Source organism: Clavelina lepadiformis, chromosome 4, assembly GCF_947623445.1.
Source record: "Clavelina lepadiformis chromosome 4, kaClaLepa1.1, whole genome shotgun sequence".
Lineage (NCBI taxonomy): Eukaryota > Metazoa > Chordata > Ascidiacea > Aplousobranchia > Clavelinidae > Clavelina > Clavelina lepadiformis.
The window spans coordinates 9,981,823-10,005,513 of NC_135243.1; the positions used below are offsets into that span (position 1 = coordinate 9,981,823).

At 34.2% G+C, this 23,691-nt stretch overlaps 3 protein-coding genes across 4 annotated transcripts; 1 reads left to right on the forward strand and 2 right to left on the reverse strand.

Annotated features, from left to right (window-relative positions):
* Nucleotides 1–482: 482 nt before the first annotated feature.
* On the forward strand, nt 483–7,179 carry LOC143453187 (cytochrome P450 2U1-like). Its single transcript, XM_076954371.1, has 9 exons — nt 483–1,101; nt 1,225–1,370; nt 2,740–2,842; nt 3,627–3,736; nt 4,738–4,859; nt 5,040–5,152; nt 5,366–5,510; nt 6,055–6,218; nt 6,352–7,179. Exons 1-9 carry the CDS (start codon nt 856–858, stop codon nt 6,667–6,669), a joined length of 1,467 nt encoding a protein of 488 aa, XP_076810486.1. The 5' UTR covers nt 483–855; the 3' UTR covers nt 6,670–7,179.
* A 1,647-nt stretch (nt 7,180–8,826) lies between these two features.
* On the reverse strand, nt 8,827–12,630 carry LOC143451997 (prostaglandin reductase-3-like). Its single transcript, XM_076952796.1, has 4 exons — nt 12,040–12,630; nt 11,752–11,907; nt 10,820–11,001; nt 8,827–10,074 (listed from the first exon to the last, which is right to left on the reverse strand). Exons 1-4 carry the CDS (start codon nt 12,484–12,486, stop codon nt 9,792–9,794), a joined length of 1,068 nt encoding a protein of 355 aa, XP_076808911.1. The 5' UTR covers nt 12,487–12,630; the 3' UTR covers nt 8,827–9,791.
* LOC143451996 (adenine DNA glycosylase-like) lies at nt 12,557–23,190 on the reverse strand. Of its 2 annotated transcripts, none has more exons than XM_076952794.1 (4): nt 22,955–23,190; nt 18,944–19,141; nt 17,740–17,929; nt 12,557–14,090 (listed from the first exon to the last, which is right to left on the reverse strand). In XM_076952794.1, the coding sequence occupies exons 1-4, from the start codon at nt 23,161–23,163 to the stop codon at nt 13,122–13,124; spliced, it is 1,566 nt and encodes a 521-aa protein (XP_076808909.1). In that variant the 5' UTR covers nt 23,164–23,190; the 3' UTR covers nt 12,557–13,121. The 2 variants fall into 2 exon arrangements, with proteins under 2 accessions (XP_076808909.1, XP_076808910.1); XM_076952795.1 differs by having other exon boundaries at nt 18,944–19,146; nt 22,955–23,086.
* Between the last annotated feature and the right edge of the window lie 501 nt (nt 23,191–23,691).

Below are 23,691 nucleotides of genomic sequence, written 5' to 3' on the forward strand. Positions count from 1 at the left end.
TATGTGGGCGGGCCGGCCGCCATGCGAAATCGAACACTTTATGATACAATTATAAAATATAGATATAAAATATAAATCGTCAACTTTATGATATATACATCACAATTCATTAATGCACACCATTACAAAGACCGCACATCACAATGGCTCATTGTTTCAATGTTTGAGAAACACGCAAAAATCTTGCTTGAACTGTCGGTTCGATAAAGTGTCGTTCGATCAACTGTCGTTTTGATTAACTGTCGGTTCGATAAAGTGTCGTTCGATCAGCTGTCGGCTCGATTAACTGTCGTTCGATAAAGTGTCTTTCGATCAGTTGTCGTTTCGATCAGGTGTCGTTCGATAAAGTGTCTTTCGATAAGGTGTCGTAGTACCACAGAAAACAACAGAAACGGACGTTTTATGGTAAGGCGCCAGAAACCAAATGTTGTAAGAACAGCATGAAATCCGTTAATAAATTTTTCTATTCGGAAAGAATTTCATGGTTTAGCGTTACAAATTTTAATCCCGCTGTGCGAATGTTATGTCATTGCTTTTCAGAATGGCGTACCGTTGCACATGGTTTTTAATGAACAGCTGATTAAAATTAATATTCAAACCAGATTTGTACTACTGGAATTATCAGCCATTTACATGCAGTTTTATTATTTCTTATAGCGATTGCTTTATCATGAAAGATTAGTTTATATACGATGTGTATTGTTCAAAAGTTACGCGGTGTTTGCTTTCGGTTGAAAGATAAACATGGTAATACGATCATTAGCGGAGTGCCCAAAAACGAAAATGTTTGACAAAATGTACCTTCCTTTTTTCGTGGTTCGTAAGGTCAACGTTAAACTAATTTTTTCGTAAAAAATGGTACTAATTTCGTGCCTTATGCTATTTTGCCTTGTCGTGGTTTGCTTCAGTTACTGGTACAAAAGACCTAAAGGTTTCCCGCCAGGGCCGAGAGGGATACCTTTTCTCGGAATTATTCCCCGTCTTGGTAACTTCCCAGAAAAATCTCTATTCAAATGGAGTAAGATGTACGGACCGGTAATGTCGCTTCGAATGGGCAGAAAAGATTGGGTTTCGCTGAATGATTACGACTCTATATACAAGGTAAATTTGCATAAAACAATGTTTTGTGTGTAGTACGTAATCTTATCAAACCTGGTGTTTGCAGTAACTGCTTTTATTACCTTGGTTTATTAATTTTATTTGCTAAAATTTTTTGATTTGCAGGCATTATCCAAACAACACACAAAGTTTTCTGGACGTCCCGTGTTGCCGGTTTTCGCACAATTTAATCAAGGTAGTGGGATAGTCAGGATAGACTACGCTGCACTGTGGAAATCTCAGAGAAAGTTTGGATTAAACACGCTACGCGGGTGGGTAGCAGTTTAAAACTAAGTTTTGAAGGTTTTTCAATTTCCTGAAAAATATTTTGTTCCAGAAAGTATGTTTTGTTTTTTAAAATGCGGAGCTCCAGAAAATCAACGTAAGCGCCGGCACTAATCATTATTTATCCCGGTACTATGACACCTCATCGAAAGACACTTTATCGAAAGATACTTTATCGAACGACACCTGATCGAAACGACAGATGATCGAAAGACACTTTATCGAACGACAGTTAATCGAGCCGACAGTTGATCGAACGACACTTTATCGAACCGACAGCTGATCAAGGCGACAGTTGATCGAACCGACAGTTGATCAAAACGACAGTTGATCGAACGACATTTTATCGAACCGACAGTTCAAGCAAGATTTTTGCGTGTTTCTCAAACATTGAAACAATGAGCCATTGTGATGTGCGGTCTTTGTAATGGTGTGCATTAATGAATTGTGATGTATATATCATAAAGTTGACGATTTATATTTTATATCTATATTTTATATTTGTATCATAAAGTGTACGATTTCGCATGGCGGCCGGCCCGCCCACATATTAATAAGATATCACAAGAATACGCACGAGAATTACTAAGTACGAGAGTAACCTAGAAACCTATGCGTCGTAGACTGATGAGATTATTACAGGTTAGTAGAAACATCATCTGGCTTCCTGTATACATCATAATTGTAAAACTAAAGAAAGTGAATTTAGTGTAAATTAGGTATTTCTAAAAGTGACACATTTCTATAAATTCTTCTTGTTACGCCGCGCCCCCGCTGTGAAAAGAGAACGAAAAAGAATAGTTAGTCAAGTTATTGGTGCGTAAATGAGTAATACGCTTCAATGCGGAGAGAGAGCAAAATTATATAAATATCACAATATCTCAAAAATTACAAAATCCAACTTTATCAAACAAACATGGACAGATAGCTGAACATTTTTTATGAAAAGTCACCAAATTTTAATTTTCTACAGCAAACAATGCAACGGTACGCCACGTTTTGCTATGACTGTGTGCGGGAGAAGCAACAGCCGATTCGATCAACTGTCGCCTTGATCAGCTGTCGGTTCGATAAAGTGTCGTTTGATCAACTTTCGGTTCGATAAAGTGTCGTTCGATCAACTGTCGTTTCGATCAGGTGTCGTTTCGATCAGCTGTCGTTCGATTAAGTGTCTTTCGATAAACTGTCGTTCGATTAAGTGTCGTTCGATAAAGTGTCTTTCGATCAGGTGTCGCGTCACGATTTATCCCAGAAAAGTAAAAAACAATTTATAGTAGTTTTACATAAAATTACATGTGTATCTATAATAGTCTGAAAATTCGTTTCATACAATCAGAGAATCATATTTTAAAATAGATTTGGTGTTGGTAAACGAAGCATGGAAGAACGAATTCTAAAAGAAACCACGTTTTTGAACGACTGGATTAGATCGCAAAATGGAAATGCTTTCAGTCCAGTGGTAAAAAAGTATTATGATATAGATTTATTAAATACCAAAGAGTATAATTAAACTGAAAAATTTGCGAAACATTAGAAACGGTTAGGTTAGTGTTAGTCGTTAAAACAAGTCGCAAATTTTTACGGTCATTGTGACAATTTCAATTGGTGAGTTATCTAACGTCATACAACAAGATTACGTCACTGGCTAAAGAATACTTTTGCTTGCAGCAGTAAGTGAGCGGATTAACATGGAAGAAAGAATTATGTACAAGTATACGAAAAAAGTTGCAATTAAATGGATTTCAAGATTATGTTGAGTAATTTATACAGTGTCAGTTCAAAGTGAAAACGCAATGTATAGATAAAAAGAAATAGGCTTATTTTGAGTGCATTACCGTACTATGGCGTATCGCCGTATCCATATTTACGCTCGTCTAAGGCCCTATATGTGTTAGCTGCCTGCTTATTTATATTGATACATTCAACGTACCGTCTTTTAGCGTAAGTTATCATTGGTTGGTTTCGGTTAAAGCTGATTTAACTTACTTGCAATATCAGTATTGTACTACTGTACATGATTACGTGGCGCCACATATTTTAAGAAGAAAAGTGATAATAATTATAACTAATCAATATTTTGCTATATTTTATTACATAAACTGCGTATATCATAAACTACTATAAACTGCGTTTATCATAAACTAAAACTATTTATTAATTATCGTATAAAATTTGTCCGTTACCACTGCATTGATAAACTTAACTATCACTATCAAAAATCAGTTATTGTAATTCTTTTTCAGGTTGTTTTGCATAAGGCAACGGCCAGTAATATTGCGAGCATCATATATGGAAAAAGATTTGAATACAACGACAAAACGTTTAATCGATTGATTGATTCTATCACAGGAGTGTAAGTACAGTACTTGCTGTATGTCAAGTATTGGTTCAGCTAAGAGTGTTGCTTAATTTAAATATAGGCCTATTCGTACGAAATAAGGGTGCCAGCAGACCTTTAAAGCTAAACACCACACCCTATAGCTTTATACTACAGTTTCAGATCAAACCAAGGTTTCTATAAAATGGTACGCACATATACGTACTTTGCGCATACTGGAAGCATGTTTGTATCAATGAGAAAATAAAAGTATGTCTTAGATGTCTGGAAGATGTTCAAAATAGCTTAAATAAAAAGTAATTTTCTAAAGGAATCATTTATCGTTTCTATTCCATACTTAATTGATTACAGTGTTGGTCGTATTTCGTCTAGTTATAGTCTTATTCGGTTTGGTGACACTTAATCACCGACACATAATCACTTGGACATTTAATCACGCGACACTTAATCAAGCGACACATAATCACTTGGACATTTAATCACGCGACACATAATCACGCGACATTTAATCACACATTTACAGTATCGAAAATTGTGAAGTGAAATTTTTGTTTATCTTCGTGCAGTTGCTCACATTTCCAATGTGTAGACTTGCAATTTTCGATACTGTAAATGTGTGATTAAATGTCGCGTGATTAACTGTCCAAGTGATTATGTGTCGCGTGATTAAATGTCACGTGATTAAATGTCGCTTGATTATGTGTCTGTACACCGTCTTATTCTAATATTTTGATTTTATTCTCGTGTTAATCTTATTCTTTTTACGAAATTAATACGGACATCCGCGTATATAGTGTGGGCATCCTTGCAAGATAGGTATGGGATGATTCGCGAAACTCTTTTGAAATGGTTATAGCCTAGCCCTAATATATCAGTCAATGCAAACTTTCAATGAATCAATTTTAATCTCATGCGACGTTATAATATGTATAACTTTTATCAGATGTATTGAATTTATGCTGATTGATTGCTTACCGTTTGATGATTTAATATGAAAATTTCCTATTTGAATTAAGATATGACGATGCGGACGCCAATTTTGCTCTGCAATGCATGAATCTTGCTCCAGTGCTGATGCATGTGCCACCTTTTTCGAAACTTAATGCCTTAATATTGGAAAAATACAGAACTATATTAGGTAAAACGTTTTTTGGTCGTTCTTCTTGACCTACAACTCGACATTTATGTAGTTGATTTTACTTTTGTCATCATTGCATATTTATTAACATGTTTGCAGTTTCTTATAAATGTCGCTGTTCATATGATTAAAGATAGTTTCGATCCTAGCACTCGAACACATACATACGTCCTTTTTCAGAAATATGTCAGCAAATTGTCGAACAACACAAAAAAACTTTCCAAGAAAATGAATTGCGAGATTTTATAGATGCTTTCTTAAAAGAAATGTACGAGGGAAATGCAGGTTTTACCGTAAGTTTTGACTATTGAATTAGTATTTTCGATCTTCACGTTTTTGCTACAAACTTACTAACAGTTACAACGTCCCACCCTACAAAAAAATAAATCAAGATATTTGTTTTACCACCAGTGTTTAGTAACAATTTATGAATAGTGAATGGTGATTTAGCTGATGGTTTTATAAATACGTTGGCCAAATTGATGCTAAACTTAATTATAATATAGGATAAGCAACTTCTTCATTATTTGCGACATCTCCTCGGTGCTGGCACTGACACAACAGCTACCATGTTAAACTGGAGTCTAATATTCTTGCTTCACTACCCCGAAGTTCAAAAGAAACTGAGAAATGAAGCTATGAAAATAGTTGGTATGTCGAAAATAAAATGTTTTTTGTGTTTCTGGCCATACACAACTTTTAACCGCAGTTTTGTCCATTATTATTTTCGTGCAGGTTTTACTCAGTTACAGTAAGTTTTTTGTTTTATCACTTTTTCGCAATCATCAGCGCATGCTAGTAATAAATGGCTTTATTTTTTCGTCCCCGCCACACTAATCACGAAAAATAAAGTCATGGATAATAAATATTGACTGAAGAGTTTGCTGTTTGCATAAATACGTTATCTACCCTACATGCCTAAACATCAGTATATGTACAACAGGCTTATGCCTACATAAACTGTTATGAGGATAAGGCTTGACATAGCTTACCAAATTGAAATTTCTTTGAATTTTACGAAAGATTAACTTACTTTTTTTGTGCGGCATTTCAATCATCTTATACTTTGCCCTGAAACAAATGATATAGTGCTATAGTTATCATGCGCTAAAATGCATGGCAACAGAACTGAGTATAATTTATGAAAGTATTTAAAATGTCATGCACTTGGATAAAAACATTGGTTTTTATTAAGGTCGGTCTACACCAGTTAAAATGACTTTCAAGTCCGATATGCCTTACACCAAAGCATTCATTGAAGAAGTTTTGCGATATAGAACAATTGTTCCTTTGGCTGTGGCACACAAAACAAATGAAAATTCTGAATTGAATGGACATGTTATACCCAAAGATACCGCGGTAAGAACAACGCTATGTGTAAGATTTTCATATTAGAATTAAAGTGTAGTTTTTCTTGAGTTGGCTGGGCAAATAGAATATGCTCTATATTGTCTATAATTTAAAGCCTCTTATAACGGAAGCGTTTCTATAGGTTTTAGTTAATCTTTGGGCGGTTCACAATGACCCAGATTACTGGGACGAACCAGAGATTTTCAAACCAGAACGCTTTATCGATGACCAGGGACGTTTTGTGAAATCAAGTCATGTGATTCCATTTTCGCTTGGACCTCGTCACTGCTTGGGGGAACAATTGGCACAAATGGAAATTTTTATCTTTCTTGTTTCTTTGATTCAGAACTTTGAGTTTGTGCCAGATCCTAATTCTGGAGAACTTCCGCCTTTAGACAGTCCTTCCAGTGGCTTTATATTTACCCCGCCCCCATACACACTTGCCGCTAAAGAGCTATAATTCAAGTGGTAAAACGTTACTTGAAACAGACAAAATTTTATCACCTACAACAGTATCGTGGAAGTGCCTAATATATTAACATGTACTGTATAAACATGATGTATAAGTATCTCTAGTTGGTTTGGTATTATTGTTTTAATACTTAAAACTAATGAATCATCCGCAGCAATGGCCTGAATGTAAAGATTACGTTTCTTGCATATGATCGACGTACTCAAAAAATCCAATATTTGATCACCAAGACATCTTTGTGAATATCTTATTAAACTGTAAATTGGCTTTGTTGGACTGATTGCTTCGGTTCACCTTTAGGATCGTCAATCTTGTATTAATTATTGTAGCGTTGAGCGTATGCCGACAACTACCATGACAGTTTGCTATAGCTTGACACCACACAAACTAACAAACTTGCACGTATACAGACGCTCATCTCAAGCGACTTACTGCTAGGTATGTTTCGTCTATGTGTGTTTGCGCATGTTATTTGTTGTCGTAATAAATGAATTAGTCTAACAATATCTGTAACCGCCGCCGACTAGGGCTTAGTCATTAAGAATTACGGGGTGTCCACAAGACTACAACAAACTGTAGGATACCCTGCTGGAAGAAGTCAATCAAGAAGCTTATAAATTTTCTCCTGTTCGAACAATTTTAAACACGGTACAGATATTTTCCAAAACATGTTCTTGCAACAGAAACCGTGCCAAATATAAACATTTTTCATACACATTCTGATGATAATGAATTAATTATTGTAACGATTAGACGCTATTTGCTAACCGAGGGAATGTAGCCAACTTCTACCTCAATAGATGCATATCGAAGTATTTGTTTGGCAAGTTAAAATTCAAGAAATCTGTGAAACATTTAGAGATCAAGCTATTGGAGCTAATGATTGCAAAGTGAAATCATTGTTGTTTGATTCTTTCTGCTCTCTATAGCTAGTTCAAGAAAGACGTTAAGCCTCTTTCAGCCCTGCTTTCAATATTTTTTACGATTACAATTTTGAAACTTGTTTTCGTTGTTGATACAATGGTGAACAATAGTTCTCCAACCGTCAACACGTTTGATTAAGTTTACTGCAGCGGTTCTTAAACTGGGTTCGATCGTACCCTACGGGGCCCCACTACCAGTTACTAAATTGGGTCCCGCAAGTAGGCCTATATGGAATGAGCGTCATTGAGAAATGAATCGAGAGTCCGAGACTAACAGAATATGTTTTACATTGGCTTCTATGCCACTTCTGTAACAAAACGTTTAATTCTTTTTCGCTTTTTTCTATTGGAAGCTAGGTTTTTTGAGGTGTTTTTTCGACATCTCGCCACCAAATAAAAACAGGATTCAATTTTAGTTGCATTAGTTTCAGTTAAAGCAGCATGACTTGATTGCCTCAGTAAAGAACGAAGCACAGCTCACGAACAGAGTGGGCAAGGTTTATTTTGAATTGGGTTAGCCTGTAAGGGAAATATGCAGCCTTTAAAAAATCAAGGTTTTTTAAAAGATCAAGCAAACATACGTTAGCCTACACCAAAGCTATCTTTAGGTTAGCCACACCCTTGTTTGAAAAAGAGATCGCCGTAAGCGATAGGTCTCTATGTACATTTTGAATGTGGGGGCACAAGTATTTTTTAGTTATTGCATTGTTCTTGACCTATCTTTTGCGCTGTGTTTTTACAGTATTGCTCTTGAGTACAATATGAAATTTTGCTGAAGACTTAGCTGTGAATAATTCTAGTCGGTACTTTGATTCTGTTTATTTGAAAATTGACAAAGAATGTAAAGTTTGAAAGCGCGTAGCGGAGCTGCAGCCCTTCCATTTATGAAACTCACGAGCTGCCACAGCTTAGAATAGAAATCAAATTTTTCTTCTCTTGTTAACTTCGTGCAATCAGTCAGAGGCGCACATTTCCAATAATTTGACAATTCGGGTCTAACATGCTGATGCGGCTAAAATTATTCTTGCCATTAAAGAAAGCTACCGAAGTTGACTCTGATTTAACCAGCACGTCGAACAACTGCCACAATCTTATACTTCTTCGCTGGGTTTCTAACCCATCAAAAGTTGGATGTTGGTTACAAAGCCGTCAATCAAAGCGAGGAAGAATCTGATGGAATTTCATAACCATAACTTAAAAAGTTATACTAACTGATACCAAATAAATTGCAATTTGTAATGTCTTGGAATTAATTGCAACATCGATCTACACCATAGACAATATCTAATATTTATGGCGTCAAGCGCAAGATATAACAAATTATAATTTAATGCATGGTTAGAAAAATTGAAACTTAGCGGAAGAGACAAAAAGTTGATGAAAACACAAAATTCTACGGATTCCTTTCAAGAGACAGTAGTTAAACTTTTCCATTACTTGATGTTTAGTACACAATGACAAAAATCTACAGACAAGTAAACAACGGAAAAATTAAGCAATAATTAATTATCAATAACATTGCTAGAATATAATCATTAAGTCATTGCTTTTTTAAGAAATACACGCAAGCAAGGGAATCTGGACAAAAAAACATCAAAATCAGAAAAAACTCACCACATTATGTCAAGTCAACGGAACAATCAACAACAATACAACTCTGTTGTATTTTATTAATTTTTACAAAATTAATATCTTACCTGGCAATCCTTTACAAAGATTAAAAAAAAACGACATAAAACAGTGTAATTTTATAGGTTATATTTATGCTAATTATTTTATATTTTAATACTTATCTAAACAGAACTTGACATTGTAGCATAAACCAAAAAAATAATTCGAATCGAGGATTAAAGAACATAGCTGGAAGGAGAAAATTGTTTGGAGATTAGGATATCAGTAAAGACAGTGACACAGCAAGAAAATATACGCATTTAGATGGATTGAATTCGATAGGCATCTGTTTATGGAATTACTTAGTCGATCGTTGGTCGATTAGTGACTACAACAAACTTACCGATGACTGGTTAACGTGTGCTGGACAGCAGCCATGAATTAAGTGAATATCCACAGATTATAACCAAATTTTAGTTAAGTACCTTAACCATTAAACGTATTTATATAAAAGTTTTAACCAACACTTTTTTTGTCCATAACCCATTTTTAGAATGACAGTGAACAATTAACTGATTATAGTTTGCTACTACCAGGTGCTTCTAAATCAACCACAATCTTTCCTATGCTTTTCTTCGAATACAAATAATCAACTGCATCAGCAATGGCATCAATGCCCTTAAACCCCTCGCCACTGACTGATTTTCCCAGGTCAATAGTAGAAGTAAGCTGACCGTTTTCAAGCAAGTCTGATAATTGCAAAAAAGCATCTTTCCATTGATCTGCATAGTGAAAGAGGAAGAATCCATGAACACAAGCACTTTTCGTCAACAATTTTACTGGAAGAGCAGCAGCAGCTCTGAAATTCAAGAATAAATATAAACTAAATAAATCTATAACCAACCTAGCCCCAAAGTGAACATAAAAGAATATCAGGAGTAAACTAAATGTCTGATTTGTTGCATGTCAGCCCATGAAAACCGACTTAATTGTAATTGCCATTCATTTATTAATAGTGATTTAAAACGTCTATACGTTGCACCAAGGCTCTATAATGTTATGGGCCATGTTCTATTCATGATTACAAGGATTATAGAAGATTTAGCAATCCGGTGGATCTGAACAGAGATCTGCCAAACAAGCAGATTCATGTCAAAGCAAGAGTTCCTACTAACCGTGGTAATAGCCCAATGATAGAAAAAGTAGCTTAAATACATTACCTATGAAGCAGAAAAAATTATTTTAAGGAGTGCCTTGTCACTCACAAAATATTTTACACATATAAAGAAAGCTCATATTTATGCAAAGATGGCTAGAACAAGTGATGCAGAAAGACAAAGACGATACATTGAAAGGCTTACAGACGACTACTACTCTGCCTTACGCTATATTATTAATTCATGTTAGTTTGGTAGATTCATGATTATATGCCTTGTTTATATTTAAGTTATTAATTACCAATAGGACAAGTAGATTCTTGTATGGGATCAAAGTCCAGAAATGTCTAATTAGCTCTATAACATTAATTAAATATTATACGAAACAAATCAAAAATATGCTCATAGCATATATTACAACAAAATCTAAAAAAGACAAAAATTTACCTAGCAAATTTTAAGCTGCCAACGCCCATTGGATCTTGATAACCAGAAATATAACCGATCACAATCAGTCTTCCCTTATTTGCAAGACTATTCACGCATGTTTCATAGGTTTCACCACCAACAGATTCATAAACTACATCAATGCCTTTAGGATATGTCGTTCTTAGGACATGTTTTAAATCCTGTCAATACATTTAAACAATTTTTAAGGTTAATTGTGTGACATAATACAATACTGCAATAGCATATGTTGGTTCATTACTGGGAAAAACTACAACGACTTTATAATGTTTGAATCAAGAATGTTTTCAACAAAGAATACATACAGATGAGTGGAGCATGCAAGGCAGTGGGGGAATCATCAGTGAGTTTAAGTAATATCAGGATATTGTTATCAACTTGAAGATGAATAGTTAAATACTTCCATACCATACTGTACCATTAACCATGCATCTGCGGGTCCTGTTCATGAGGCCCTCAAACACATTTTACTTTTCTATCATTTTCGAATGCTTCATAGAAAAATTAAACCATACAATTCACAAAATATATCTATTTTGGAGATAGGCCTAATGGCACCAAAATTCAATTTAAAAAATTCAATTAAACTAACCAAATGCATAACTTCAATTAAAATTGTTACAAATCAAAGGTCCGACATTAACCTAATTAGAAATTAAACGGATTTTATACTTCATCAGAGAAACAAAAAATTAATGGTACTGGTAAATAAGCTTTATTAGTTACTAGGAATAATTTAATTTGCCTGGACACCCAGCAGCATGTGGGAAATTATCATTATTAGTAAATCTCTTTAAAAATTACAAATTTGGTAATTGACTATGATGTAACAAGGTTTAAAACAGTGTTGTTCATAATAACAGCAAAAATTGCATTAATAGCAAGATCTGCTAAACAAAAAATACATTTACCTCTTTGCTTATGTTGATTGCATGATCACAACCAACGCGTTTCAGAAAATCCACCTTCTCATTTGTTGAACATGTCCCAATTACATGACAGCCTGCAAGTTTTGCGAGCTGAACTGCAAATTGTCCTGTTCCACCAGCTGCCGCAGTCACCAAAACCTAATCCAAATTTACTTGTTTTTTTCAGAGAACTTAGAGTAAGCTCTTTATAGTGAGATATAAACACATGTAGGAAACTATATGACTTTTACATATAACGTTTTACCTAACTAACAAAATAACTAATCTTACAGTTTCTCCTGCTTTGAGATGTGCAGAGGATTGTAAAGCCAATTTCGCAGTTAGCCCACTGACAAGGCATGGAAGATAAACTGGTTTCAATGATTTTATAGGAAACAACCTTTCACTTGAAACAGCTTGATATTCAGAAAATGCTCCATTTGATAAATGAGCAACTGACTGCCCTAGCAAATTGGAAGATACTCTGTCACCAGTGGCAACAATCTCTCCAACAGCTTCAAAACCAGCGTCAAAGGGTGGTTTTTGGGTCGGATCATATCTTCCAGCTGTGAAGTTGATATCAGATGCATTGATCCCCACAAAACGATTTTTAACCAGAACCTCTTGAGCTTTCAGTTTTGGCAAAGCACATGTTGTGACTTCTATGGCTTCACGAAAATTTACGCTTAATGACTTTACAACAACTTTTCTCATAACAGAAGGCAAACCAGAAGCCATGACGAAGTTAAAAAACTTAACTTTACTCAAATGTTTTTAAACAAGAAAATTATTATTAGTTTTAGATTGACTAAAAATACAAAAAACACAATTAATTGCAGCTTTGCAAAAATACAAACCAGCAGTTAATGCAAAATAAGAGAAGTGAAGGCCAATCAAAACTTTTCAATACAAAAACAAAATCATTGCGAAAAATACTTTCATCATGGAAAACACATAAATCATCAAATCAACCATGTGTGTGTTTACAAGTACACACATTTGTGAAAACCATGTGTGTGTTTACACATTTCACAAATAGCTAATCATGATTTCTGAGATACAGTAGATTAATTAGGAACAAACAAAAACAAATAGGTTACAAAATTGTTTTAACAACTTCTAGGAAAATTTCTGTATGGTTGTTTTCAGTTTACACAATGCACATTTTTTTGCTTAAAAAAGTAACATGATCAAACATCAAGTCATTAACCAAGTAAGTAACACATTTCTTTGAAAAGAGCAATTCTAATGAAAAACATGTTGAATGTTAAACAGTGAAGAAATCTAAGCAGCATTTAAAAGGTATATAGATGTTAAAACACAAAACAGTGCCTGCAGTTCCTTGCACATTTATTGTACAAGCCAAGCTGGGCTTAAAGCTTTTGTTTCTTAACGGAATAAACTGCATTGACATCAGATTGAATCACCTTTCTTTTTTTATATGATCGTGTCCCTTTCAACGCCTGTTGCTCCTTTTTACATTGTTGTTTTAAACATAAACAATTTTTATAAATTTTTGAAACCACACTTGAAATGGCACTTTCTTGTAAACGAGAACATTCTGTCCATTTAGCATTTGATTTTTCGGCTAAATCCAAGTTCATACCATCTACGCTGTTTAATGTTATGTGTTCAATATAATTCGTCTGATGAATGTGTGAAAACAAGTGGTCCAAACATCCAACAAACATGCGATTTTTGATTTCATATGATTTTGGTGTAAGTAACTGTCTTAGAAAAACATCAGAAGATTTTGACACCAATTTCTCTAGCTGTTTAAAATCCGGTGAACTGCTATCGTCGAAATGGTTTATTTCAGACCGTTTTTGTTTCCTTTTGCAATGTTTATTTGTAAATATGGTCAAACTTTCCGGAATACTATTGAGGGGTTTACTGGGAAATTCCCACAAACCAGCTAAAAGACCAGTATTTGGTCTTTGTATTATCAACAGTTTAGAAATAGGTAACATTTTAGCATTAACCACTGAAGGCTGGCATTCAACAGATATCCATTCCAGCACTGTGACAGCAACATAATCATTTCTAGGAATTTTCTTCTTGGGCTTTCTTGGATAATTCATCACTCCCTGTTGAGGATCCCATGGTTCACACTCTGGCAAAGCAAGGGGGTCAGCGCAATTTTCTATATCAATAAGCACGGCACCGTCTTCTTTTTTTACTGCTGGTTTATTTTCTATCAAAAGTTTCTTCATTTTTTTGTTAAAATAAAACTTGCTTTGTTCTTCAACCTGACGAAGAGCTTTACAGTTCGATTTAACAGGACAGGATGAACATTTAGGATTTTTCGGAAGACAAATCATGGCACCTAATTCCATGAGGGCCTGTAATGAAATTAATGCATATTAAAAATTGCAAACAAGTACAGACAAGGGTGCAATATCTACACATAAGCCTATCCTATTATTTTCACGCTATCTTCATAATCACTGCTTGTTCAGTGCGATTCCTACCCAATCAAGATCATGTGGAACTGCAAACCCTGTTTGGCCAGTATAAACCAAACACCATGTCACATTTTAGTTTAATTTTGTTTGATGCAAGGACAAGCTTTTTACAAAAGACAAGCTCAATTTTATTAGATTAGGTTTAGTGGTATCTGAGATACAATAACTTTACAAACATACTTTTTTAGCTTGACTAAAGCAGAACAATGGGTGTCTACTTTTTAAAACAATATGAAAAATCATTGGGTAAATTGAATATCCGCAATCGGGGATTTCGTTTTAAAAGTAAAACAAATTTCTTAGCATAGTTTAAAGCAAGTGCTTTTCAGTATAGACCATCAAAATGTTTATTTCTATTAATGTTGTTTAATAACTGTTAACAAACGTTAGAAGATCACTAGAACTAATTTCGTAATGTTTTTTCAATGCCACCCATTACTGTGACACTTCATTTGTCAAACGGTAATCAAATTAAATGATTAACATGTAATTATTCATCACTGACTTGAAATTGGTAAGCTGGAGATATTTCAGTTTATTAACACTGTTAGAAGTTGTGTGCAACTCGCGAGTTAAGTCCATTTTTTAAATTTAATATTAACAAATTCCCAGTTTAATACTGGTAACTGACAGAACATACAATAACACTAAACCAGAATTATGCACAATATTTTATACTGTAATTGGTGGTGCACTCAAATTTTGGTCGACCGAATTAATTTGACCTAATCGGGTAAAAAGAAAAAATCTCAAAGAAAAATATTTTAACTGCTTCCACTCACAACCTTGAATAAAAAATTAAGCTCAATCTCACACTCACAAAAAAGAATCGAACGTGTTCATTATGGTAAAAGCTGTCTTTATTTTTTCTGAACGTTTTCGATAAACAATTGCATTTGTATGTTGTAATGCAGGTCTTGTTTCTGTGCTAATTGTCATGATTCAAAGCATCTTTTTGAACGAGTTCTGAATGCAGTAACCGTTTCAAAATAAATCAATAATAGAACTATATTCACTCAGGAACACTGTCAGCTTCGTTAATATACTGTGATGCTCAGCTAGTCTATCAGCAATCAACAAACATGCACATCATCGGAGTCAGATTGACGAAGAACCAATTAACAATTATGACCGAAACACTATTAGGCACATTTCCAAATATTAGTTGAAATCATAACATATAAAAAAAGGGAAGCGCAAGCAGATTACTAACTAACGCAGTAGTGAATAGTCATGTGTCCAGCACGTCTTATTGGAATTATTTCATTTTTATTGGAATTCATATTTTATATTTATTCATATATATATTCGATTTTTATTTATCTTATTGGACCATAAACAACGTATGTACAGTATACACAAGTTTTTTACATACAGGTTTATATATACAATGTCTACATATATTGGAATTATTTAATAGTATTATTTTTCAAAGCCTATAGCCTACCGTAACACCACAAGCCTATTAAGCTGGTTTAAATCTGTTCTGTCTTGGGCTGTTGTCATTGTTTCTTGTGACCACTTGAAAAACACGTTCAGTCTATTGACAATGTGCCCTACGATCTAGCCTATACTTAAAGTGTAGAGTCTCTTACGACAAGTTCACTGTCTTTGCTTATTACTCTAGTATCATTCACAGCGTTTTTGTGCTAAACGAGAAGACAAAACAAGTGTGATCACATACACGAATACACTCGGTTTCGGCAAATGAGCATTGCTCGCAAACTATGAGCAAACTCGTGCCCAGCTCTACTTTCAAACCTGTTAACTTTTTCACCTAATCACGTCATAATCAACCAAGTAATGTTGGCATTTCATTATGTGGGCTAATAAAGATGGGAAAGGTAAAACATTGGGCCACACAAGAGCGAAAAACTAGCTAGTTTATACATAGCAATAATTATAATAATATCTTAGTTAATGATAAATTGCGAGTAGTCAGGACCAAAGTACAAATTAGCATTGGGTTGGTTTTGGAATAAAAAAGTGTTAGCAAATTTAATGTTGTTTCAACTTAGAGTGGTAGACAAACAAGTCTATACAAAAATAATTTGAAAAATTTTGTTTAGATCAGGTTTTAAAGTAAATGGATATTTAGGTGTTAGTGTAAATTACCAATTGCAAGTGGTCAACACCAAGTTAAAACGGTAATTAGTTTGATTATAAAATGAAAAAAGCCAGCAAGTTTAACAATTTGTAGCTAGTAGCTTAAAAAGACTACGTCAATCTTTTGTGAAAAATAATCCTTTGAACTTGACTTTTTGTGGTTTATTATCAGATATTTCTACTTACCCCTATTTCTGTAAATTTGCTGAACATGTATTAGATAAAAACATAAAAAGCAGTTTTTGGGTGGCTGTGCAGTGTAAAATAATGTATTGTTCATTTAAACTCTTAACATGCAATTTCTTACTGGTAATTAAAGTTTGTTTGACTAAAGTCAGGCTTCGAATTTAACAACAGTAATACAATGATTAATCAATTTTTAGATGTTGGTACCAAACACAAATGGTTTGGTACAAAATGTGTTATTAGCTTGTTATAAATTCAAAATATAGTTGATTTTTCTATCATTTGTAATGATTAACTTTACCCACCGTAGAAGTAAATTAATTATTAACTACTTGGCAGTTTAGCAACACCAATGATAAATAGTCATTTTGGTAACAAACTGCACAATCACTCTGACAAATCATAAAAATTAAAGGTAAAACAACCTGCACGAAATGATTAACGAATTTAACAGCAAAAAAATATTCTGACAAGTTGCAATGAACGCAGAGATATTATGCATTGTGGATTTTCACAACTAACATTTCTAAATATTCACAGAATTTAGGAATAAAAGTGTTAACATAACTTAGACCAGGTGTTAGCAACCCTTTGAATGCAGTGTTCCATTTTACAATTTGATGATCTTGCGTGTAAAAAATGTCTGACATTTTGTACAGATCTGATTTGAATAACAACAACTTTTGCACACAACTTAACAAACTGTAACTGTAACTGGCAGCAGGCAGACAATAAAAAAAACAAACCATATTATTCATCACTCAGAGCTGTAACCACCCTATAAGTGTATCATGCGAACATAGTCACCTCAAGTGACCAGGGTTTAAATCACTTAGCGTGCCATGAAAAATTACTTCAGTGGGAGGCGTGCCAGTGATTGCTGGCGGCCGAAGTAGATGAAGTTGAAGTTGCGAAAGAGCAGGAATCAAAACTACAGCATGCTTGTGTTTAGGACAATGTTATAATCTTGTTTTTGTTGAAGAACTGGAGGTTAATGTCCTAGATTATCGTGAAGCCAAATAGCCAAACCTTACTTTAAGCGAGGCTCAACATTAATAAAATGATTTTCCCTCGACTAAGGTGATTTTTTGCTGTTCATTTACAAGTACAGTATATTGTTCTTTTTAAGTTTCAATAGAAACTAATGCTTGTAGACGATTAGCTGTTAATAATAATACATTTAACACATTACACAATAACTTCCATAAATCTATATACAGTATACGTATCAAACCTGATTAAAATCACCAGGTCTTTCTTCATGAACGATATGATTAGCAACAGACCACAAATGGGACATGACTTCTTTTTTGGTTGTATTTCCACCGATAGCTCTCATTCTGCAGAGAACACGAGTGACATTCCCATCAACCACACCTACAGGCTCAGAGAATGCAATTGAGGAAATAGCTGATGAGGTATATCTACAAGATTGATGATCATTTATTTGGATTAACCAAGTTTTTAAGAAAAGACTGGTAATCCAGTTTTCAGTATTCAAGTGCCATTTTCCCACAGTTTTGAAATATCGTATATCTGTATTGCCAAAAATATTTATGCAATCAAACCTGCTTGTGCACTTTTACATGATAAAAATATCTATGTTAGGGTTAGATATTTTCTAGCTACTCCACTGTTTGGCTAACAACTTGGTAATCATGCCTATGAATGAAAGTTAAGCTTTTCAAGGATCAGCTTTCTGATAAACCAAACCTGTCATATGGTTATGTAATCTCACTTAATCACTGACTATGACGTACAACGATTTAAAATACAATAGCTAGTAAATAAGTTATAATATAATTGTTGGAACCTTTTTAGGTAGTTTTGTTTCAAATAATTTTGGTGTTGCTAACTTGCTATGGATATTATTTACTCATGATTTATGTCAATATATTATAATCTGATGATGGTTGGTCGTGACCAAAAATGGGGTCACGATGTGTAGACTAAGTACCACTAGACTCATACATGCTAATACAGTACCAATACATACAAATTGAAAAAAGTGTATACCGTAAAACCTCTATTTCACCGCCATAGCGCTCTATTTTTCAACTCTTGTTTAAAAGTGGCGTTCTATTAGAGGTGACGTTCAATTAGAGGTTGGCGCTCTATTTTTCGACTAGCTGGTCAGAATTTTGAAATAAAGTTTATTAATGAAAAGAAAAAACACCAAACACATTTACCGGTATATACAGGTAATTAGAAAATATACTAATATAATTATCAGTAGAGACCTGCTAATACAATTCCGCCGCTAAAAGTGGTGTTCTATTAGAGGTGGCGTTCAATTAGAGGGAGGCACTCTATTTTTCTACCCTTCTTTAAAAGTGGCGTTCTATTAGAGGTGGCGTTCAAATAAAGGTGGCGCTCAAATAGAGGTTTTACGGTATATGTGAAAAATACATTAGTAAAAACATATGAAATTTATTAACCTTCCCACTCCAGGAAGTTCCTTCATCAAAAGTGCAGCTTTGGTTGGCATATTACCCTCAAACTCTTTAGTGACCTTTATGGCTCCTTGCAGAAGTCTTCTTCCTCTTGAGTAATATCCTAGTCCTGACCACATATGATTTACTTCTTCTTCACTAGCCTGCGAAAGGCTTTTTAAATCAGGCCATTTCATCATCCACCTTTGCTTAAAAGTACAAAAACAATTTAAATAAATAAAGATACGAATGTTAAAATGATAATGTGATAATGTTTGAGTCAAATTGTTATTGTATTCACGAAATTGTTCATTAATGAAACTATGAGTTAATTCTTGTTATTTTATGTGATTTCCGTGCTTAACTTTAATCATTTAATGCTATCATTTAATTTAAGTACTATTCCCTTTAAGTTCGTGTGAAGTTAAGTTTGTCATTGGGATTAGCGAAGGAGGTCATTCTTCGATAGTAGAGAACGTGTTGTGTGTACGCTCTGTGTGAGCCGATATTACAAGCATCAACTTATTACAATGACAGAAAATTCAAGAGATGTATTTGAATGCAAATAAATTATCCACTATAAAATTCCATTTTTATCCCCTCAGAGGCATTTGGTGAATTATATAATAAGCATGCACATTATTCAGTAATTTTCTCTCACTCATACCACAGACACAGTGCAGTTAGGTACAATATAAAAGGCCAATATAAATAAATATATGTTATATATAAATATTGGCAGTGGCTGAGCCAACCAGGGGGTCAAAGGGGTCAATGACTCCTCAGAATTTTGTGACAAAGTAAACTTATAACTAGAGATCTACCGATGATGATGTATCGGCCCTTCTCAACATCAACTGATGTTTGTGACCTTTTACAAAAGCAACGTTTAATGCGATGTGGTAGCTATCTTGTGTGCGGTAACATGTGATATATCATTTTTAGGTTTTTCCGAACCTAACTAACTTGCTAACTAACTTGCCACTTTTGCAGTTGAACTGTAAATATTTAAGTATTTGTAATTTGTACGCGTAATGCGTTTGGTTAAGATGTTTTCGGAGACCAAAACAGTCTCTCAAAATTTACATTTTTGCAAATACAGCAGAAAATTAGCAGTTATCAGTTAATTTTTGATGGGCTGCGTTACTTTAACATTTCTTAGCATTCACCTAAGCAAAACCAAATAAAAATCCTAAATGCTCCGCTAATAACATGTATTTTAGGGCGAGTCTACAGTCTGTGATGTGTAATGTGTCTTTTTTGACGAAAATATTAGGCCAAAAAACGTGAGGGGGCTTATAGGAAAAAATGTTCGAATTCTGTCCATGCGATAAACAGAGACCACGCATGATCATCTTTAAACAACAAAATTAAAGAATTTTACACGTGAAGTAATTCTTCAAGTCTGTTGACGTGTTGCTGAAAATCACGACTATCTACATACCCATAATTGAGATGCTCTTTGACTGACATTCAACTTCCGCTACTAATGTCGTTGCATTCGTAGCCTACTTTTACATTAGGTTTTATTATGCTGTAAATACTTATGAGAGTCAGTGCAACTACACTATTTGATATCAATATCTTTATACAAAAAGAATAAGATCAATGTCATGATTTACAATTGGCGCTTTGAAGTGTCTCACTTGTTTAATTTCTCGACCATCTTTCAAAAAGATCGCTTTAATATAAATAATGGCTTGGTGGGAATGCGGCTAAATTTTTCACGAAACAAAGCGTTCGCAACAAGGTGCTGCATTGTTATTTCGCTAAAGACATTTAAAGCAAAAGGCAAATACAATTGTGGTGACATTCCGATGTATTAACATTCCTTTGTTTACGCCTTGCCTCACGCCTTAATTGTTTACGCCTTGCCTCACGCCTTAATTGCTTCGCCGCCTTAAATAGAACTGTAGAACATCATTTCAGTAGCAAGCGCAGTGTCGGTGGGTCGGCTGCTTAATAGTATGAGTTCACATATATAAATGTTATATAGCTGTCACGTTTCGCCTAACTGATTCTATTTGTTTTAGGTCTGTTCAATTCTGTTTTTAATAAAGCCTAAGTTGCTCGAATTTAGTGTTTGAGTTTCAAGGTTATGACAACAATGCAATGCATAGCGACAATGGAAGACTGTAACATGTATAGAAGATTAAAGCAGATTAAAGCAATATTACCAGATATTACCAGATTAAAGCAATAACACTGCGCAGCATAAAGATTTACAATTGTGTACAGGTCACCACATCTTCAAAAGTGAAAAACTGTATTTGATAATTCGTTACTTGACACACAGTTATTTTATATACCGGTATACACGGTAGCCCTTTTCACTTGAAGTTTAAGAAATTTAGGAAGTTTAAGCAAAAAAAACCAATGCATCAAGAACCGATGCTGATACATCGGTAAAGTGGCCGACATATCAGTTTTCCAATGTTTAACATTGGCATTGGTACATGTCTACTTATAGTGTCTGCTACAGCTTTGCCTTTATTTCCAATATTTCCTGGGTCAAGTGTGGCATCTTTGCTTAAATATATCGTTCGTTCCCTACACGCCTGCACAGCGATAGTAATGTGATTACATACACAAACAAAAAAACGTGAACACGAATACTGTAGATTTAATCTTCATTTAGTACTTCTTGTCAGCATCGTATGTTTTTGATTTGACTCTTTGATTTGTGTTTTTCTTTATATGCAATCTCTTGAAGCGACTTGCAAAAAAATTAGCATCTAATATGTAACTGCATTCCAAAATCACCCGATGTGATCCAAAAAAGATTTTGTCATTTATGTGAGCAATTTATTTTATTTGATAACGTGGTGCTGTATTCTTAGAGGATATTGATTCGAATTTTTGGTAGTTAAAAATTGATCTAAACAGTTTTTAAGTTTCTATCATAGCGCTTGATTCGAAATGTGTATTACAGCACTAGTAAACGTTATGTACACCTTATGTATAACCTTACGGCTACACTTGTTAATAATAACAGTTTTAAATAACATCAACTACTTTTCATGCTATAATTAGCAATTTGTGCTGCGTTTATTGTGGGTCAAAAACATCAAAGGAGCCGCACTGGTCGGCATATAGACGCAGTGAGTGTAGATGTAAACAAAAAGGGTTCACTCATTTTGTTTCATTAAGCACATGCTAAATAAGCAGGACAGACGATGTACAACTACAATACGATAACGTACAACTGTGCTATTCTTGGAACCTATCTAGCTCAGAAATTCATAGTCACTCTGGTAACTATCTGAAACTATCCCTGTTTATTACCTCGTAGGCTTAATGCTATTAAGTTGCAATGCTACTTTTGGTTCAAATTAAGAATCACTACTTTTTGTTAATAATATGTATTATGTTTGGTGAAGGTAAAATGTAAATATCGCAAATAGTAATGTGTGTCAACAATAGAATGACGTGTCAGTAATATTACAGTAAATTATCTACCTAGAACTTTGAATTTCTTGGCGTGTGGCCTTTCTCAACTTAATTTCTATTGAATGACCTTATTCATTGAATGCCCAACAATTTTACAGAATCGCATTGCTTAACGTAATATCATACGTATGAGTAGAGCAATAGACTAATATGAGATGTTTTTGACAGCAATAACACATGAGCCACTACACAATTCGAAAAAAAAAATGAAATCATCAATATTAAACAGCATTAAGAATAGTTGATTGCTGCAAAACGTTACAAAGAAAATATAAAGGTTTCTAAACAGCGCCTACAAACTGCATGCAGCATTGCAACCGCCAATGAAAATTTATGCAAAAACAACCAGGACACCATAGAAGAAACAATTCACTTGTGCTCAGCCACACGCCAAGAAATTGTAAGTCAGACATTAAACATTTTGCAATTTCCAAACTTATTCAAAATACATTACAGCTCTCCATTGTTAAAGCTGGATGAGACATGAGACACGAGACACTAATTTCTACATTTTGTCCAATAGGGCAGATGGTACTTCAAAAAGGTCTACATTACCTAAGTTTTTACCTTTTATAGTAGTCAATTACAGTTGCCACTCTTGTTTGTTGCAACATGATTTCAGAAACCCAAACTGCATACGCATGACTATTGGCATCGCTACAGGTCAAAGCATATTCCCTCCATGGTAGTTGTCTTTTATGGGCATCATACCATGCCAGCAATGTATATCTCATGGATTCAACTTCATCCAAAGAAAACTTATAGCTAACATTCATTGTTAAAGAAACTCGCCTAAAAATGCCTAGTCTACAAACCAAGATAAAATTTGTGAAATATTAAGATAACTTGACTTGATACTGTAGATAAACTTACCAGATGAACACTGAACATATTTCTGTATTTATAACAAGTAATTCATCACTCTTTTATCATTTTGTTTTCAACATTCATGTGGTGGGGACAAAAACAATACCATTTGCTATTAGCAGGTCAGTGAGGCAAGTGTAGATAAAAAGTGACAGCTCTGTAGCAAAATAAGTAAACACTTTAGTGTTACAATATGAAATATCCCACATAACACTAAAGTGAGATGATGTAAAGATGCAAATTTTGGCAAGATGACGTGAACTGCAGCCTAAATTCTTTGTTTATTAATTATAAATTGGCGTTTATTAATATTTTGTGCGCAGCTGCCATGATTTCCAGTATGATGCATAGCAAGAATTTTGGTGTTAGAAATTAGAATTAGTCTGGGTTAGAAGGTAGATTTGTAAGGTGGTATCTCTTGAACTTTTGCACCCTAA

Bases quoted from the DNA above. Each gene is read 5' to 3' on its own strand.
- LOC143453187 (XM_076954371.1), top strand. From the start codon at position 856: ATGGTACTAATTTCGTGCCTTATGCTATTTTGCCTTGTCGTGGTTTGC. The intron at 4,860-5,039 runs GTAAAACGTTTT...GTCCTTTTTCAG, and splicing joins AAAATACAGAACTATATTAG to AAATATGTCAGCAAATTGTC. The intron at 5,511-6,054 runs GTATGTCGAAAA...GTTTTTATTAAG, and splicing joins TGAAGCTATGAAAATAGTTG to GTCGGTCTACACCAGTTAAA.
- LOC143451997 (XM_076952796.1), bottom strand. From the start codon at position 12,486: ATGGCTTCTGGTTTGCCTTCTGTTATGAGAAAAGTTGTTGTAAAGTCA. The intron at 11,908-12,039 runs GTAAGATTAGTT...AATTTGGATTAG, and splicing joins ATCTCAAAGCAGGAGAAACT to GTTTTGGTGACTGCGGCAGC. The intron at 10,075-10,819 runs GTAAATTTTTGT...CTTGAATTTCAG, and splicing joins GGCAGCTTAAAATTTGCTAG to AGCTGCTGCTGCTCTTCCAG.
- LOC143451996 (XM_076952794.1), bottom strand. From the start codon at position 23,163: ATGAATGTTAGCTATAAGTTTTCTTTGGATGAAGTTGAATCCATGAGA. The intron at 19,142-22,954 runs GTAAAAACTTAG...TTTTAAGCAAAG, and splicing joins GTAATTGACTACTATAAAAG to GTGGATGATGAAATGGCCTG. The intron at 14,091-17,739 runs GTTTGATACGTA...ATTTCATTACAG, and splicing joins GACCTGGTGATTTTAATCAG to GCCCTCATGGAATTAGGTGC.